This window comes from Berghia stephanieae, chromosome 7, assembly GCF_034508935.2.
Source record: "Berghia stephanieae isolate SIO BIC M18660-M18661 chromosome 7, UCSD_Bste_1.3, whole genome shotgun sequence".
NCBI lineage: Eukaryota > Metazoa > Mollusca > Gastropoda > Nudibranchia > Aeolidiidae > Berghia > Berghia stephanieae.
This window is the reverse complement of record NC_088366.1, coordinates 44,704,646-44,720,992: the sequence shown is the minus strand read 5'-3', so window position 1 is coordinate 44,720,992 and position 16,347 is coordinate 44,704,646. Positions and strand designations below refer to the sequence as shown.

General features: G+C 36.0%; 1 protein-coding gene across 3 annotated transcripts; it reads left to right on the top strand.

Moving 5' to 3' along the window:
- Nucleotides 1–4,880: 4,880 nt before the first annotated feature.
- Nucleotides 4,881–12,351, top strand: LOC144977336 (uncharacterized). 3 transcript variants are annotated; one of them, XM_078922420.1, is made up of 2 exons: nt 4,881–5,045; nt 10,230–12,351. In XM_078922420.1, exon 2 carries the CDS (start codon nt 10,234–10,236, stop codon nt 11,677–11,679), a length of 1,446 nt encoding a protein of 481 aa, XP_078778546.1. In that variant the 5' UTR covers nt 4,881–5,045; nt 10,230–10,233; the 3' UTR covers nt 11,680–12,351. The 3 variants fall into 3 exon arrangements, with proteins under 3 accessions (XP_078778546.1, XP_078778547.1, XP_078778548.1); XM_078922421.1 differs by lacking the exon at nt 4,881–5,045 and adding an exon at nt 5,062–5,340; XM_078922422.1 differs by lacking the exon at nt 4,881–5,045 and adding an exon at nt 9,164–9,661.
- Nucleotides 12,352–16,347: the final 3,996 nt, after the last annotated feature.

Below are 16,347 nucleotides of genomic sequence, written 5' to 3'. Positions count from 1 at the left end.
TCAGGTCTCCTACTCAACTGTTACAGGCTGTAAATTCAAAATTCAATTTCTCCGTACATAATATTTTAGGACAAAAGATTACAGGACGAGACATGACGCTAGTTTGGCGATATTATAATTTTTACGACAGAGACAACGATGTTAGGTACTCATTTTAAACCTTAAAACTTTGTTTTTGTTTGTCTTATTTTGACTATGGAACTGATACTTGTCATAGCAGACCTGCCTACTTGAAATAGGAAAATAAAAATCGTAGTTATCAGGGTTAATAAAATCGTAGATATTTTAACTACCCTTTAAAATAATTACCGGAATTTTCGTCTGTTACAGGTATCAAATTTTTTTAAAACGAGAAAAACTGATTGGAAACGTAATAATGATGGTGGTGGTAGTAATGATGATGGTAATCTTATTATTATTGTTGTTGTTGTTATTATTATTATTATTATTATTATTATTATTATTATTATTATTATTATTATATTATTATTATTATTATTATTATTATTATTATTATTGTACGTATTAGTGGTATTACGATTGTTGTATTTTTTTTTTTTTTTTTTTTGATGGTTATTAATGATATCAGTTTATTGTTTGGTTTAACTTACCATTTTTTTCCACTTTCGTGTATGTTGTCATCAAATTGTATGATTTATTGGCGAAAGCCTAAGATTGAATAAATTTTGTAATATCGTATGGTAATCATCATTGTCGACGACATCGTCGTTGTCATCATCATCATCATTAACAACAACAACAACAACAACAACAACAACATTAACAACAAGTACTACAATAGCAATAAAAACAATATCAACATCATCATATAATTTCCGTCATCGTCTCCACAACTATCATTCTAACCAACAGCACCACCAAAACCACTACCATAATTACATCCTCCCTCACCGTCTCCTCTTCCTCCTCCTCCTCCTCCTCCTCCTCCTCCTCCTCCTTCACCACCACCACCACCGCTACCACTATTCCAACAACTACCACCACCGGCACAATCATTCTGACCACCAAGACTGCAGTAAAAATGATGCAATTTGAGCTCTGGATGAAATTCGAGTCATATCGCTGTTGTCGTTTCTCGATGAAAACGTTAAAGTTACTACGTACGACTGAAAACCAGTAATGTAACAGAAATATTAATCTCGCCGTTAAGGGGTTAAACATCTCTAATTTTTCGAGTGAACGAAATGGACTTGTATTGTCAAGGTGTTGTCGCATTATGTCTCGTCGCTTTATTTTTTAGTTGTATTCTCTTTTGTGATTCATTTTTGATTACGTTTGGAATAATTAAAATCTACTGGTATTGTCATTTCATTGTGAATGTGATTATTTGTGGTTGAAATATTTTTTATTTAAGGTGAAAAAAAAATAAGATAAATAAATTTTTAAAAATAAAAATATATATGTTATAATATATATATATATATATATATATATATATATATATATATATATATATGTGTGTGTGTGTGTGTGTGTGTGTATATATCACCGAATCGTCCTTGCCCCACCACAATAATAGGCTAGAACCGCCACTGCCCAATCCTCTATACAATAAAGCTCTAGGCTAAGCTGTGCGTCTATGTGGTCTTGTGGTATGACACTCGCTTTCGGATCGGAAGGTCCTGGGTTCGAGCCTCGCGCTCGGCGCATAGTTGAGTTCTTGGAAAAGGCTCTTAACTCACATTCTCTCACCATACTCAGGTGTAAAATGATTACCTGGTCGTCAACAGCATTGTCTTTGTCCGAAAAATTCTAATATCGCCTAACAGGCGTCATGTCCCGTCCTACATGTTAAATGTTGCTGTTGACCAGGGACCCCTTGTAAAGCGCTTTGAGCACATTTAGTGGATATTGCGCTATATAAAGATCAATTTTAGCTCAAAATTTTATTTTTTTTTAGGCTTGTAGGCTACAACTGCAAATACCGAACCAACCCGAACAAAGATTTGCAGTACCTACTACTGCAAAGAACTGAAATGAATGATATCTACTATTTGCAGTACTACTGCGAATAACGAAAACGAACACTATCAAATATTCGCAATACTACTGCAGAATAGAGGTGGCCGTGAACAAATTGCCTTCCACTGCGAATAGTGATTTACCGTGACATCACTATTCCTAGTACTACTAAAGGGAGGCGGTCACAAAAATGTCAAAAATTTCCAAAAAAGGAACATCCGTAATATAACACAATACTTAAAAAGTAAATAAATAAACCCGCATATAGATAATATGCGCTTGGCTCAGAAGCTCATAACATTGCCATCCGGAAGTATAACGGACCAACACACAAAACTGTGTGTATCCATGAACGTTTATAGTCAGGTTAATACAGTTCAGTGAGCATTACTCATAAACGCGGATGGCAAAAAACAATAACAAAGACCTGAGTGACGTCATCTTCGAACTATCTATTTTCTTCTGTACGCTTCATTTATTGTAGCAGCTAACAAGCTAACCTACCAGGCGACGTGAACTAATAGGTACTTACAAGCCATAGTGACCTTTACTAAGTTCACAAAGGGACTCGCACAGGCAACCGTGTTATCTGTGTTATCTATGAAGGTAACAACAAGATATGAAGTGAATAGAAAAGTGCCAGAAGACAATAGAGAATAAAAATTTTTTCGCGGCGGTGGTGGGGTTTGAACCTGCGACCTTATTGGTACGACAACTCCGCCTGGCAGGTGAGAGCGTGGCTCTACCGTGTGAGCTATCCACGAACACAAAAATATTCGTTTCAAACTCAAAGTCATTACTAGATCCCTCTCTCACCCACTTCTTGAGACCGCCGATTCGTTCGTACACCACCATCGCGAATAATTTTGACCAGCAGTTAAGCTTAATAGCCAATATTCTCAACACAAACATATAACATAGAAACGATTGAGACATTGAGTATGCTCCGGTGTATGGGGTGAATTTTTCATTCAGAAAAGTGAGTGGAGCAGGCACTTATGTTGGTAACAACAAGATATGAAGTGAATAGAAAAGTGCCAGAAGACAATAGAGAATAAAAATTTTTCGCGGCGGTGGTGGGGTTTGAACCTGCGACCTTATTGGTACGACAACTCCGCCTGGCAGGTGAGAGCGTGGCTCTACCGTGTGAGCTATCCACGAACACAAAAATATTCGTTTCAAACTCAAAGTCATTACTAGATCCCTCTCTCACCCACTTCTTGAGACCGCCGATTCGTTCGTACACCACCATCGCGAATAATTTTGACCAGCAGTTAAGCTTAATAGCCAATATTCTCAACACAAACATATAACATAGAAACGATTGAGACATTGAGTATGCTCCGGTGTATGGGGTGAATTTTTAATTCAGAAAAGTGAGTGGAGCAGGCACTTATGTTGGTAACAACAAGATATGAAGTGAATAGAAAAGTGCCAGAAGACAATAGAGAATAAAAATGTTTTTAAAATTTTTAAATTTTTTGCCTGCTCCACTCACTTTTCTGAATTAAAAATTCACCCCATACACCGGAGCATACTCAATGTCTCAATCGTTTCTATGTTATATGTTTGTGTTGAGAATATTGGCTATTAAGCTTAACTGCTGGTCAAAATTATTCGCGATGGTGGTGTACGAACGAATCGGCGGTCTCAAGAAGTGGGTGAGAGAGGATCTAGTAATGACTTTGAGTTTGAAACGAATATTTTTGTGTTCGTGGATAGCTCACACGGTAGAGCCACGCTCTCACCTGCCAGGCGGAGTTGTCGTACCAATAAGGTCGCAGGTTCAAACCCCACCACCGCCGCGAAAAAATTTTTATTCTCTATTGTCTTCTGGCACTTTTCTATTCACTTCATATCTTGTTGTTACCAACATAAGTGCCTGCTCCACTCACTTTTCTGAATTAAAAATTCACCCCATACACCGGAGCATACTCAATGTCTCAATCGTTTCTATGTTATATGTTTGTGTTGAGAATATTGGCTATTAAGCTTAACTGCTGGTCAAAATTATTCGCGATGGTGGTGTACGAACGAATCGGCGGTCTCAAGAAGTGGGTGAGAGAGGGATCTAGTAATGACTTTGAGTTTGAAACGAATATTTTTGTGTTCGTGGATAGCTCACACGGTAGAGCCACGCTCTCACCTGCCAGGCGGAGTTGTCGTACCAATAAGGTCGCAGGTTCAAACCCCACCACCGCCGCGAAAAAATTTTTATTCTCTATTGTCTTCTGGCACTTTTCTATTCACTTCATATCTTGTTGTTACCAACATAAGTGCCTGCTCCACTCACTTTTCTGAATTAAAAATTCACCCCATACACCGGAGCATACTCAATGTCTCAATCGTTTCTATGTTATATGTTTGTGTTGAGAATATTGGCTATTAAGCTTAACTGCTGGTCAAAATTATTCGCGATGGTGGTGTACGAACGAATCGGCGGTCTCAAGAAGTGGGTGAGAGAGGGATCTAGTAATGACTTTGAGTTTGAAACGAATATTTTTGTGTTCGTGGATAGCTCACACGGTAGAGCCACGCTCTCACCTGCCAGGCGGAGTTGTCGTACCAATAAGGTCGCAGGTTCAAACCCCACCACCGCCGCGAAAAAATTTTTATTCTCTATTGTCTTCTGGCACTTTTCTATTCACTTCATATCTTGTTGTTACCAACATAAGTGCCTGCTCCACTCACTTTTCTTATCTATGAAGGATGACGAGCCGAGGTCATTCCTTTATCGGAACCTAGAACTAGAAAGAGGAGCTACGATAGCGTTAGCTCTCCTCTTTCTAGGATCGGAATGGGTTCCAGTTATTTTTAGTAACACTTCAGAGAAAAGGCTATTTTAAGGTTTTGGGAAAGTCCAATGGTTTCAATTCTAGTCTTACAGTATTTTTAAACGATTTCAGTTTCAGGTCGAGTTGGGAGTTTCGTTCCAACAGGATCGTGCTCGTCAGTGTGTCCAGACAACCGAATAATTGTTTTGTTGACACATCTAAATTACTTTATCTTTGTTTTTAGGTTTCAGTTTCGGTTCTGTGCAAAGCAAAGTTAGTATAAATAAGGTGAGTTGTGAGCCTGTGACCTGAAATTGAAATATTTGATCCACGTCCATGGTCTACAGTTCCTAAGTGCATACTTGTGTTTGTAGATTTGGCAACAGATTTTACGAATAGTAAATAGACGTCTAGTTTGAGCGTAGGAGTAACAATTTTCTAGTATAGAGTTATGAAAAGTCGCACATCTCCAGGCCTATCAAGAACGTAGATAGAGAGTTGTTTCTTTCATCAATTCATTACTTATAATCCTGCTTATAATTATAACTCAATTATCACCACTCATCCCTGAATTGGAGTTGAGGTAAGTAAGAGTAAAAACGAGAAAGTCTTCTTAGTAATTAGTAACAGAAAGAAGGCAGTTGACATTAATTTCATCGTCTAGCCTAACTGAAAATAGCTTTTGTTTTGCTATTTAAATTTAGTTGGATCATTTTCATACATTTTAATTAGAGTTAAAAATGCATTTGGCGCTTGTCCACAGTTTTTTGGTTTACATTGCTTGCCCAGGCGTCAATTTCGTAATCAATTTTAATCACACGGCTTCTCTTCAGCAATTGTAGATGGGTTTGTTTAAAGCAGAGTCCTTCTAAGTATCAGATTGAAAAAATATTTCGACGGGAATATGAGCTGAGAAATTGATTCTCCCCCTTTTTTCAGACCCGTTCATGGCGCTCTGAATGAAGCTTGCCGGGTAGGGCCAGGCTAGGTTCACGGCATTCGTGCTTGCTTTTTCAAAACAAAGTGGCAAATCGGACTCGAGTCTGAATAGTCTCCCATGGCTATTCGGACTCTAATGTACGTGTGCAATATACAGAGGGGAGAACGACTCAATGTAGACAGATGACAGAGGGTGGAAGTGATTAAGATATAGAAAGAGTTCAAAAGAAATTCTGTTTTACCCATATCAAAGTGACTCCGCTCATACCTTACGTTGCATTGTAGAAGGATTGTTGCCTGTCACACATATCACAATATTTTTCTTTTGTCCTAATTTTATTTGCACATCGTGTTATGTTCTTAGAAAAGCTTTTCATTCAAACCACAGTTACTTCGACTGACATTAATTTCTATCCTGACTTCCAATTGATCTATGATTTTGTCTTTCTCGTCAAATATAGTGGGTTTAGACTACCTGTTGAGAGTTATTAAAATCATAATTTTTATTTGCATTAACTTTATGTAATTATCCATAACTAAAATATTTTTTTTAAAAAACAACAACGAAAAACTATAAAGCCACAGGAGACTATCCAGACTGAGTCTGAATAATCTATTGATTGCACATGCACATTGGAATTTGAGTCTGAATAGCCACAGGAGACTATTCAGACTCGAGTACGAATAGCGGCAGCTTTTCTAGAAATTATCTATATCTGTTTAGAAGGTTTTCATTATCATTGCCAGTGTACATTCGGATAACCTTTTTTTTTTCTCAGACAAGCCTCTTACTTGTAGCTTGTCCCAGTGATTGTTTACAAATTGATTTCATCAAATGTTGCTTTGAAAAATGCAAATTGTGCCTTAGAAGTTTACAAATATTAACATGGAAAGTGCAAAAGTTTAACACTTAATAGACTTTCCCACGCCACTCCCTCTTAAATCCAGAATCCAGAACAATGCAGTTTTTTTTTTTAATTAAATAAATCCAGTATTTCATTTAATAAGCTTCATAAAGTTCCAGTTTTTCTCTCAAATTCCAGCCCAATTTTAGGTACTTTCATAAAAAACTGGTCCCTGTCAAGCGGAGTAATTTTACAGATGTTTTGACTGGCATTCAGGTTGCCACATTGGATTTTTTGTAGAATTTTTCTTACTTTTTTTCTAAGACACATGGAATTTTTAAAGTTTTCATAAACATATAATCAGGAATGGGGGTGGAGTACCGGTCCCATATTTTCACTATGATTGACAGGTGTCAAAACTATGATTCTTGAGATATTCCGAAGTTGCTAATTTAATATTAGAAAATGTAATGTAATTATTTTAAATTCCATGCTTTACTCCTCTATGCTAATTCATCGCAACATTATGCATTTCTATTATGATGGCAATGTACCGATGTGTCAATATTAGCAAGTCTGTGAACAGAATGCAATTGTGGGCTTGATTTAACACTGTTGTAATATGGACAATATTTTGCGTTGGTTTGAGAGTATTTCTATTACAACAATGAGCCCATAGCAATATGGTTATCAGCCCTGCAGATAATATGTGTACGTCGCAATGTACATATGTGTCAGTGCATGACATAATCAATCGGAAGGTGAAAGTTTTGTATTAGTATTTTTTGCATTTTCTGAAAGAATATGCTCTCCAGAGCATTTTAATCTTGATTTGAAGCTAATCAGGTGATTTTTCATAAAGTTATGATCAGAATTATGGGAAAGGTATCCAGCAACTTTTCTCAAATTTCATAATTTTTCAACTTGACTAGCTGTAACAAATATTTAGAAGTGAAATGAAGCTTTGATATTTCCCGAAGAGGTACAAAAAGGGTTGATTTAATCATTTATGACAAGATCTCAATTTGGATAAAAATTGACCTTCTAACTAAACATGGCAATATCTCAGTTTAAATCATTTAACCATCCGACTGATTATGTCATTCATGGTAACATATATCCCCTCATTTTTTTTGAGACTCGTGGCAATTTTTTTTTTTTTTTAAACATTAAAAACAAATTTGGCTGCTATATCTCTTAATCAGCATAAAACTTTGGTAAAAATACTCTCCCCGACAGGGACCACTTTTTTTTTTTTTTACGAAAGTACCCAATTTCATATGATGCAAAAATATGTATGGAATTTATTTTAAATAATTTTTGTACAAGTTTTTCTTCAGTTCATTGTTATAATTATAATTATCTTTCTTAATGGCATTTCATGACATGGTTAGAATGTCTGTCTGAGTAGATATTCGATAAACACAGATGAAAGACAAAGTTCTTATTAAACAATCATATGTCCTGTGCATAACTAAAAAATTTTGGAATTACTTTCTAAATTATAAAGATAAAAAATAAAATCATAAATTTTTTGTTTAGATTATTTTGTGATGAGTCAGTTAGTAATATATGGTCTCTCTAATCTGGAACTCCATAATCTGAATGTCTCCATTATGCGGACAGGTCACATGGGACCGGATTTTTTCTTCTTTATCTGTACTCCAGAATTTTTTGTTTCCGGATACTAACACATATTTGGGGAACAAGCCACAACAATATAAAGGATTTATGACTCTATAATTCGAAAATCACACTGCCAACTCCGTCTGTCCGTTAAGTTCAATGCAATCAACAATTATTGAAGTATAATCCAGTTTAAAAAACAAAAATGTTTTGTCACATCCAATCAAGGTTGGACGAGTAGTTATTTATTTATTCAGTCCAGTCATTGGCAGACAACCCAGCCTCCTAAATCATGGCGATGCAGTCAATTTACATATTCCGATAGACACCAATCCATCCACCGTCACCTGATCATGATGACATTTGGCATACAAAACCTAATTGTTTTCGATTTTAAGGTAACTAAGGTAACGGTAAGTCTTTGATGGGCATTTGATCTCGTGACTGTCTCCTTTTCAGTCATCCTTAAAAGTTATGAATTTGTTTTCACAATTTAACTTGTCTCCATTGATTTTTCTTGGCGTATTGCCTTTTGCCATCAAGGTTTTCTGACTTTGCAATTTCGGCCATTTTGTCCTTGGCCTGTCTGATCATGGACATTAAACTTGGTTCCCTTGGTGTAAAGCTTTGTCTTTGTTCAAAAATTGCACTGGCACTTTAAAAGCTACTGTTTCCTCTTATTCGAATAAAAAATATCACTATTATCAGATCATGCTGCATACTACTCAGAAGAGGAGTAATAGCAAGGACGTTTCTCTTATGTGTTTTGGCAAACCGATCCACAACACAGCAGCAATATATTTCAAAGATTGCTTTCCAAAAGACGATATTTTGTTGGGTTTTTTAAATTTTTAAATGTGACATATGCTTTAATATATATTTTCTCTTTTCGAATGTCACTAAGTTTTCGAATTGAGAGGGGGTCGGGTGTAACCAGTAGTTTGATGGGGCCACATCTTTGGGGGGAAAAGAGAGAGAGAGAGAGAGAGGTGGGAGGGGGCAGGGGTCCCATCAAACCATAGGCTCCACCTGACCGCCCTTTCTCTAGACCAATGAAGAAGAAAAGAAGGGAACACCTGACACCTTCTGTAGGAATCCCGTATAATTCCTTAATATTAGTATTGAATCCGTTTAAACTAGTTGTAGATGTTTTACTTTAGATGAAAATAAAAATAAATCTAAAGAAAGGAAATGAAATTGGCAATTGTATAATTGGCATGATAAACGATGCTTCAACCCTGAACTTTTGTTGCTATGCCTGGCAAGCTATTATTATCATGGATGCCTTTTTTAATGTTTTCTTTTAGTATGAGTCCCAGGGTTATTCTTTAACATATACGGTGCATACGCCTTTGAAAATTAGGTCAGTTATTGTGTATTTAATTAAAAATTTCATTGATTATTTTTTAAATCAAAATTTAATAAAATAGTTTGTTTTTTCCCCCTCTCATTGACGATCCACAGGTTCTGAGCATCACTCATATTTGAACACAGGTGATTGAGAAATAATCGTAATTAAATAAAACGACTGACCCAGTAGTATCTGTGTAGTAATTATAACATGGAATGTGTTTCCCTCTATGCGACATTCTGAATATTGTATTATTAAAATCTATCAACCACTTTATTCGACTGAAAAAGTGAAAATATGTCATTTAAAACAATTTGAGATTGATTAAACGAGCAACCATTTTATGTGTCATCTACAAACGATTTATTAATAGAACCAACAATATTATTTGGATGGTCATTAATGATAAATATGAATAGCAACGATCCCAATACACTTCATTGGGAAACACTGTTAACACACTTATATCCTGATTTTTTTCCTTTCACAATCTCTCTTTTAATTCTGTTTTTGAGGGAATCCATAAATATTTTCATTCATGTGATCTTGATTTTTACTTTTATGTTTTATCTAAATGAAACCGAATCAAATATTTATTTTTAATGAAGGTAAACAACATGAATACAATTCCTAAAATCTATTTATTAAAATCATTCATGACATGTTATCATTGTGTAATGATATCATTCTTGTGCTGTCCTTTCATTACAGAGAAATGGAGAGTCGCAAACGTTTACGTCCTTGGTTGTGGAGACACATAGATGCAGGGGATTACGGGCTGAGATGGGTGAACAAAGAAGACGGGACCTTTCGAATGCCATGGCCCCATCGAAGTAGTCGTTGCTGGAACAAGGATGATTGCCAGGTATTCAAGGAATGGGCTAGATTTACGAATAAATACAGGGATGGTGACCTCGACGATTACCCAGGGTGGAAAACAAGAATGAGAACCGCCTTAACAAAACTCAGCAAGGACTTCGAAGAAGTCCATGACTTGCATAAAAAAGAGGATTTTGAAAATCCCTATAAGGTTTACAGATTTAAAAACATCGACAACCAAAGAGATTTATCTGAATCGTCTCCTAGTCCAGGATTCAGTCCCAGCAGTTCACAGTCTGTGGACAGCAGTGTTAGCAGTCCCTATTCAAATCTTTCACCTCATTCCATACTTAGTGGGGCAAGCCCTTTTGTAATGTCTGGTAACATTCCAAATATTATAGAGTCACATGATGGAGAAAATGAAGGAAAAGCAAAACAACTAAATAACAATATGGCTGCTCCCCAATTTTATGATGCATTATCATTAGGCGGTGATATGACAAATCAACAAGAAGATTTTGATAATGTTGAGGACACATTGCCAAGCTTACCCAGTTCATGCAGCTTACCTTCAGATTTAATGAGTGTTGAATCTGACAACCTTATAAGTGAAAAGTTACCTTCAAATGAGATTAATTGCTACAAAAGTGACCCTGAACCAAAGTTTGAAGAAACATCGCAGAACTCTCAGATTGCTGCTCATCCTGGTAAGAAACCAATATTCTACGAGATTATTTACTTAGATGAAGTTGTAAAGAATGGTTATCTCTATGATGACATTTATCATTTCAACTTTGGAAATATTCCTGACAGTGACTTTTTTTCTCCTATTGTGTTTGGTCCTAAAGAGGCACAGAGGATTGAGTTTCCAGATATAACAGGCATGAAAAGAAGTATTAATCATCAGCAGCATGCACTTTTTCAAAAGATCTTATTAGAGATGAACCGTGGATTTCTTTTAAAATGCTTTAATGGGGATATTTACGCACAGAGGCTTTGCCGTACTCGAATCTTTGCTACAAGTTCTACCATGGCTAATGAGGTTTTGGACAGAAAAAGCAAGGCCCCATCAAAGATATTTGATTTAGCTCAATTCAGAGAGAACCATTTGGACCAAAACCAACGTCCTCCTGTGGCACTTTTAACATTTGCACAAGAACTTCAGATTGATTCCTTTAAAACGTTGCTGATGCAAATGAAATTAACCTCTTTGGAAGCCCAAGATCTTCTGCCTTCAGCCAGCAGTGGCAACATTTTGCAAATATCTGATTTTAATTCAGCAGACAGAGAAATGGAACAAAAATTGAAAACCTTGAGTTTACGAAATGACTTGATAAAGTAAATAGTTGCTTACTGGGTGGGATGCCCGACCTCCCATGGTGGGCAGGGAGGTACTTGTGTCTTCTATCTCCCTGTATCTGTTTTTCAATTGTTTTCTGTCTTGTTTGTCTTGGAATGAGATTACTAAGTTTTGTCCTGACCCTTGCTTGAGTCCTTAGCTGGGAGGGAAATAGTTGGATGTATAGTTATAGTTTTGGGAGATATATTTCTTCCTTGTAAATCATCTTTCTGTTATGTACTGTTATTTTTTAATTATAACATGAATTGTTAATATTTGAATGTATTCCTCTCAGTGGGATCTTGTGCTGGTGTTTGGTTGAAACATTTAGGTAATCTCAAACTAAGTACACTGATAGTGTGCTCTTGGAATCTACATCTGTTCCCTATTTGTACCCTTGCCCATTGTCCTCCTTTTTCCTCAAGTCTTTTTAATCGTACATCTAGAATGTTTTTAATATCCACTTTTCATCCTTTTTAGTGGTGCTGATATGACCTAAATATGTTGTAAGCGCTGTAATAGCAAAACAAATAGTTGTTTATTTTTCTTAGTGCTTGAAGTCATTTAGATTGATCTTTTGTCATTTTAAATCATTTATCATTTGTCATTTTTATTATTTTATTATTATTAATTGACATGAAAATAATAAAACATTATTCTGCCATTCATCCTAAATATGTTGGAAGCTGCTTAATTGGAAAAAAAAAAACACCAATACACTGGTTACAATTATCCGGCATTCTATTTATTTGATTTTGTAGATAACATTTATGTTGGAACAATATTACCACCATTCTGTCTATTGTGGTAGGTGTAATGTATAATAATATTAATACAAATATAAATATTATATTATATTTGTTGATCACTCCTTCATATCACGAAGAAGTGGTCAGAGAGCTTTACAGGGGCATCAACAATTCAATTTTGAAAATAACAAAGTCTTAAGACTTAAGATGCTATTTAAACATATCTTCCAATGAAGAATGCAATATTTTTTTTTAAAGTTTGTTCCAGAAGGTTGGGATATTTCTAGAAAAGGATCGTCCTCCATATGACTTGTCTAAGTTCTTTCCTTGAGTGACAAGCAATTTTCCATCGGATGACAAGTGAAGGGCTCGGGTTGGTGTATATAACTCCAATTTATCATTGGTTGATATCTGTTGAGGCATTTAAAACACAATATCAGATCTTTGTACAATATTCGCTCCTTACCAGGAAGCTGATGAAGCTCGTTTAGCAGAGGTGACGCATGATGTTCCTTGCTGCGTTTAAGGACTAATCTTGCAGCAATGTTTTGAATTCTTTGCTGCCTGAGTATTCTCTCGCTGGTGATGTTCATAAAGAGAGAGTTACAATCGTCAAGTTTTGAAATAACCAATTAGCAACTTAGCAGCTTCACATCACTTTGAATAATGTTCCTTCTAGAAGACTGCCAGCCTATTTTGTCTCAACCTTACTCATTGAAACAAATTTTATGGTAGAAACTCATTTTCAAATTTCGCTACTTGTGAATGGACTTTGCCTCTCCCATAGGAATTATAGAAGCTCCAACAATTATTTAAGATCACTTATAAAATGTTTTATTTTTACCATGGAATATTTTGTATGTCAACATTTTTTAAAGGCACAATTAATACAATTTACTGACTGGGTGGGGTTCCTGACCTCCCATAATGGACAGGTAGTACTTACTGTGTCTTTCTATCCCCCTATATATGTTTTCCAACTTGCTTTCTGTCTTTGTCTTGGAATGCGATTACTCGGTTTTGTTCTGGCCCTGGCTGGATCCCCTCTCCAAGAGGGAAACCGTCAAATGTATAGTTAGTTTTGGGAGATGATATTTTTTAAAACTTGTAAATCATTTCTCTGTTATGCACTGTATTATATTTTGTTTACATGATTTGTAAACATTTGAGTGTATTCCTCTTAGTGGGGACCTGTGCTTATGTCTGGATGAGACTTTTTTTAGGTGATTTCAAACTAAGTACTTGGTAGTGTGCTCTTGGAATCTACATCTGTTGCCTATTTGAACCAACTCCCCTTAGTCTTACTTTTTCTTAGGTGCTTTAATTGTTATTCTAGAACTTATTACTATCCCATTTTCTTCATGTTTACTGGCGCTGATATGACCTTAATGTGTCGCAAGTGCCGTAAAACCCTGAAAAATAAAACAGGCGGGTGGTTGGATGGGAGCATCACCCTTGAATCATATACCTATGATGTTCGCATGGGTGTACGATCCGATAGTGATGTCGTTTCTTCTTCTCTTTACTAGCCTATCCTGCTTCTTTGGTTTGTGATTGTATTTTTGACAGGGGATATTTTTTTTCTGTAAATCTTCTGCCTGTTTGTTCTTGGTTATTTATAATTTAGCTTATGATATCTTTAGGTTATGATTTTGATTTACATTTGTACTATTTTTGTTAGATTGCTTGTTTTTTTGTTTTTTTGTTTCAGCGGTCTCTCATATAACCTCAATTGTGTTGGAAGAGACCTAAAGCAACAAACAGACAAACAAACAAACAAAAACAAAACAGTGTACTGAGTGTGTGAGTGTGTGTGTGTGTGTCCGAATTCATGGATGCATGTGTGTGGGTTTCATGTGTGTATTTGTTTGCTTGAGATTTGAAGTCGGCACTATTGGCGATGCTCTATAAAAATATTTGTACCATTTTTTTCCCATTATTATTATTATTATTATTATATTATTATTATTATTATTATTATTATTATTATTATTATTATTTATTATTTATTATCATCGTCATCATCCGCCTTTATTACTGGCAATGGACGGCCAAAAGTGTCACAAGCGTCATAAATCAAACTCTTCTGTGGTTCCGATAATATCATATTTATTATTACTACTAGGAGGAGAAGTACAACTTACTAACTTCTGCACTATATACTACTACTACTACTACTACTACTACTACTACTACTACTACTACTACTACTACTACTTCTACCATTGTAATACCTAGTCTGTTTATTATTTTTATTATGCAAGAGTTGTTTTTGTTTTGTTTTTTGTTAAAATTATCAATACATCATGTGATGAACTGTTTTGTCGGTGCCATATATTCACTTTTAATTTTAACGTAGAAATAAATGTTTCAGCTCTGTATTTTCGTTTTTATTGTAATGTTCCTTGCTTTCAATCAATCAATCTAGTACAGGATCAATTGCAAATATTGCAATAATAATATCTCTTTAATCCTCTCTATGTTATCAGCCCTTTTCCAAACATGGGCACTGGTTTGGGCTTTTTGTCCTCAAGTGGTGGGCGGGAGTCTCTTACTGCGTCTTCTATCCCCCTATATCAGATTTAAAACTTACTTTCTGTTGTTTTTTTTTTCTTGGGATGAGATTACTTGGTTTTGTCCTGACCCTGGCTGGAGTCCTTTGGTGAGGGGGAAACGGTCAAATATAGTGTTAGTTTGGGAGGTGATATTTTTTCATTGAAAATTATCCCTCTGTTTTGTACTCTTTCATTCTTTGTTTTGAATGTACGCATAATGATTTGTAAACATTTAAGTGTATTCTTGTTTGTGGGATCATGTGCTTGTGTCTGAATGACTTTTTTGTGGTCTCTAACCAATTCCACTCTTGGAATTTGCATCTGCTCCCTGTTTGAACCATTCCCTTTTGTCTTACTTTTTCTTGTGTACTCCATGATTTTTTTACGATTCCATTTCTTCCTTTTTACTGGCGCTGAAATGATCCAATTTATGTGTCGCAAGTGCCGTAAAACCCTTAACAATAAACAAACAACTAATCAATCGATCAAGTGATCAATCAATCAATCAATCAAGTACTAGATCAATTGAAGACACTGGCAATCATAATGCCTCTTCAATTCTCTTTTTTTATCAGCCCTTTTCCAAACATGGGAGCACTGGGTGGGTTTTTTGTTTTGTTTTTGTCCTTCCATAGTGGACAAGGAGTCCCTTTCTGCGTCTTCTATCTCCCTATATCTCATTTCACACTTGCTTTCTGTCACTTTATTGAATGGTTTTGTCCTGGCCCTGGCCGGAATCCATTGGAAAGAGAGAGAGAGAGAGAGGGGGGGGGGGGGGGGGGGGGAGTCATCATATGTATAGTTACAGTTTTTGGGAGATTATATTTTTTCGCCTTGTAAATCACCTCTCTGTTAAGTGCTGTAATATTTTTATTGTAAATATGATTTGTAAACATTTTGAATGTATTCCTCTTAGTCTTAGTGGGATCTTATGCTTGAGTCTAGATAGGACTTTAGGTGATCTCAAACTAAGTACACTGATAGTGTGCTCTAGGAATCTACCAGAATAATCTAGGATACTATCAGTCCAAGGGAAGTGGGTGCAGCCATGAACATTGTTAAGAACGATGAAGCAGCGAGGATAAATGGTACCTACATACCCCGATAGGTTAGGTGCCAGGGCGCAGGCCCGGTTGGAGGAGGCTATGAATAATGTCCTTTCAAAAGTGAAGCTCTCACATGTGGAAGCATGGTAAGTTAATTGCCATTCGGAAGGCAGCGCAGGCAAACCGACTGAGTCGGACAGTTACAGACCAATATCAAGTCTTATTCTTAGCTGTCTTTACAAACCTATGAAGTGAGTTCTAGTTCTACTGAACCGACGGAAACTGGTCCTAGACACAGGCCTGAAATCACCAAGTCCTGGT

Bases quoted from the DNA above. Each gene is read 5' to 3' on its own strand.
- LOC144977336 (XM_078922420.1), top strand. From the start codon at position 10,234: ATGGAGAGTCGCAAACGTTTACGTCCTTGGTTGTGGAGACACATAGAT.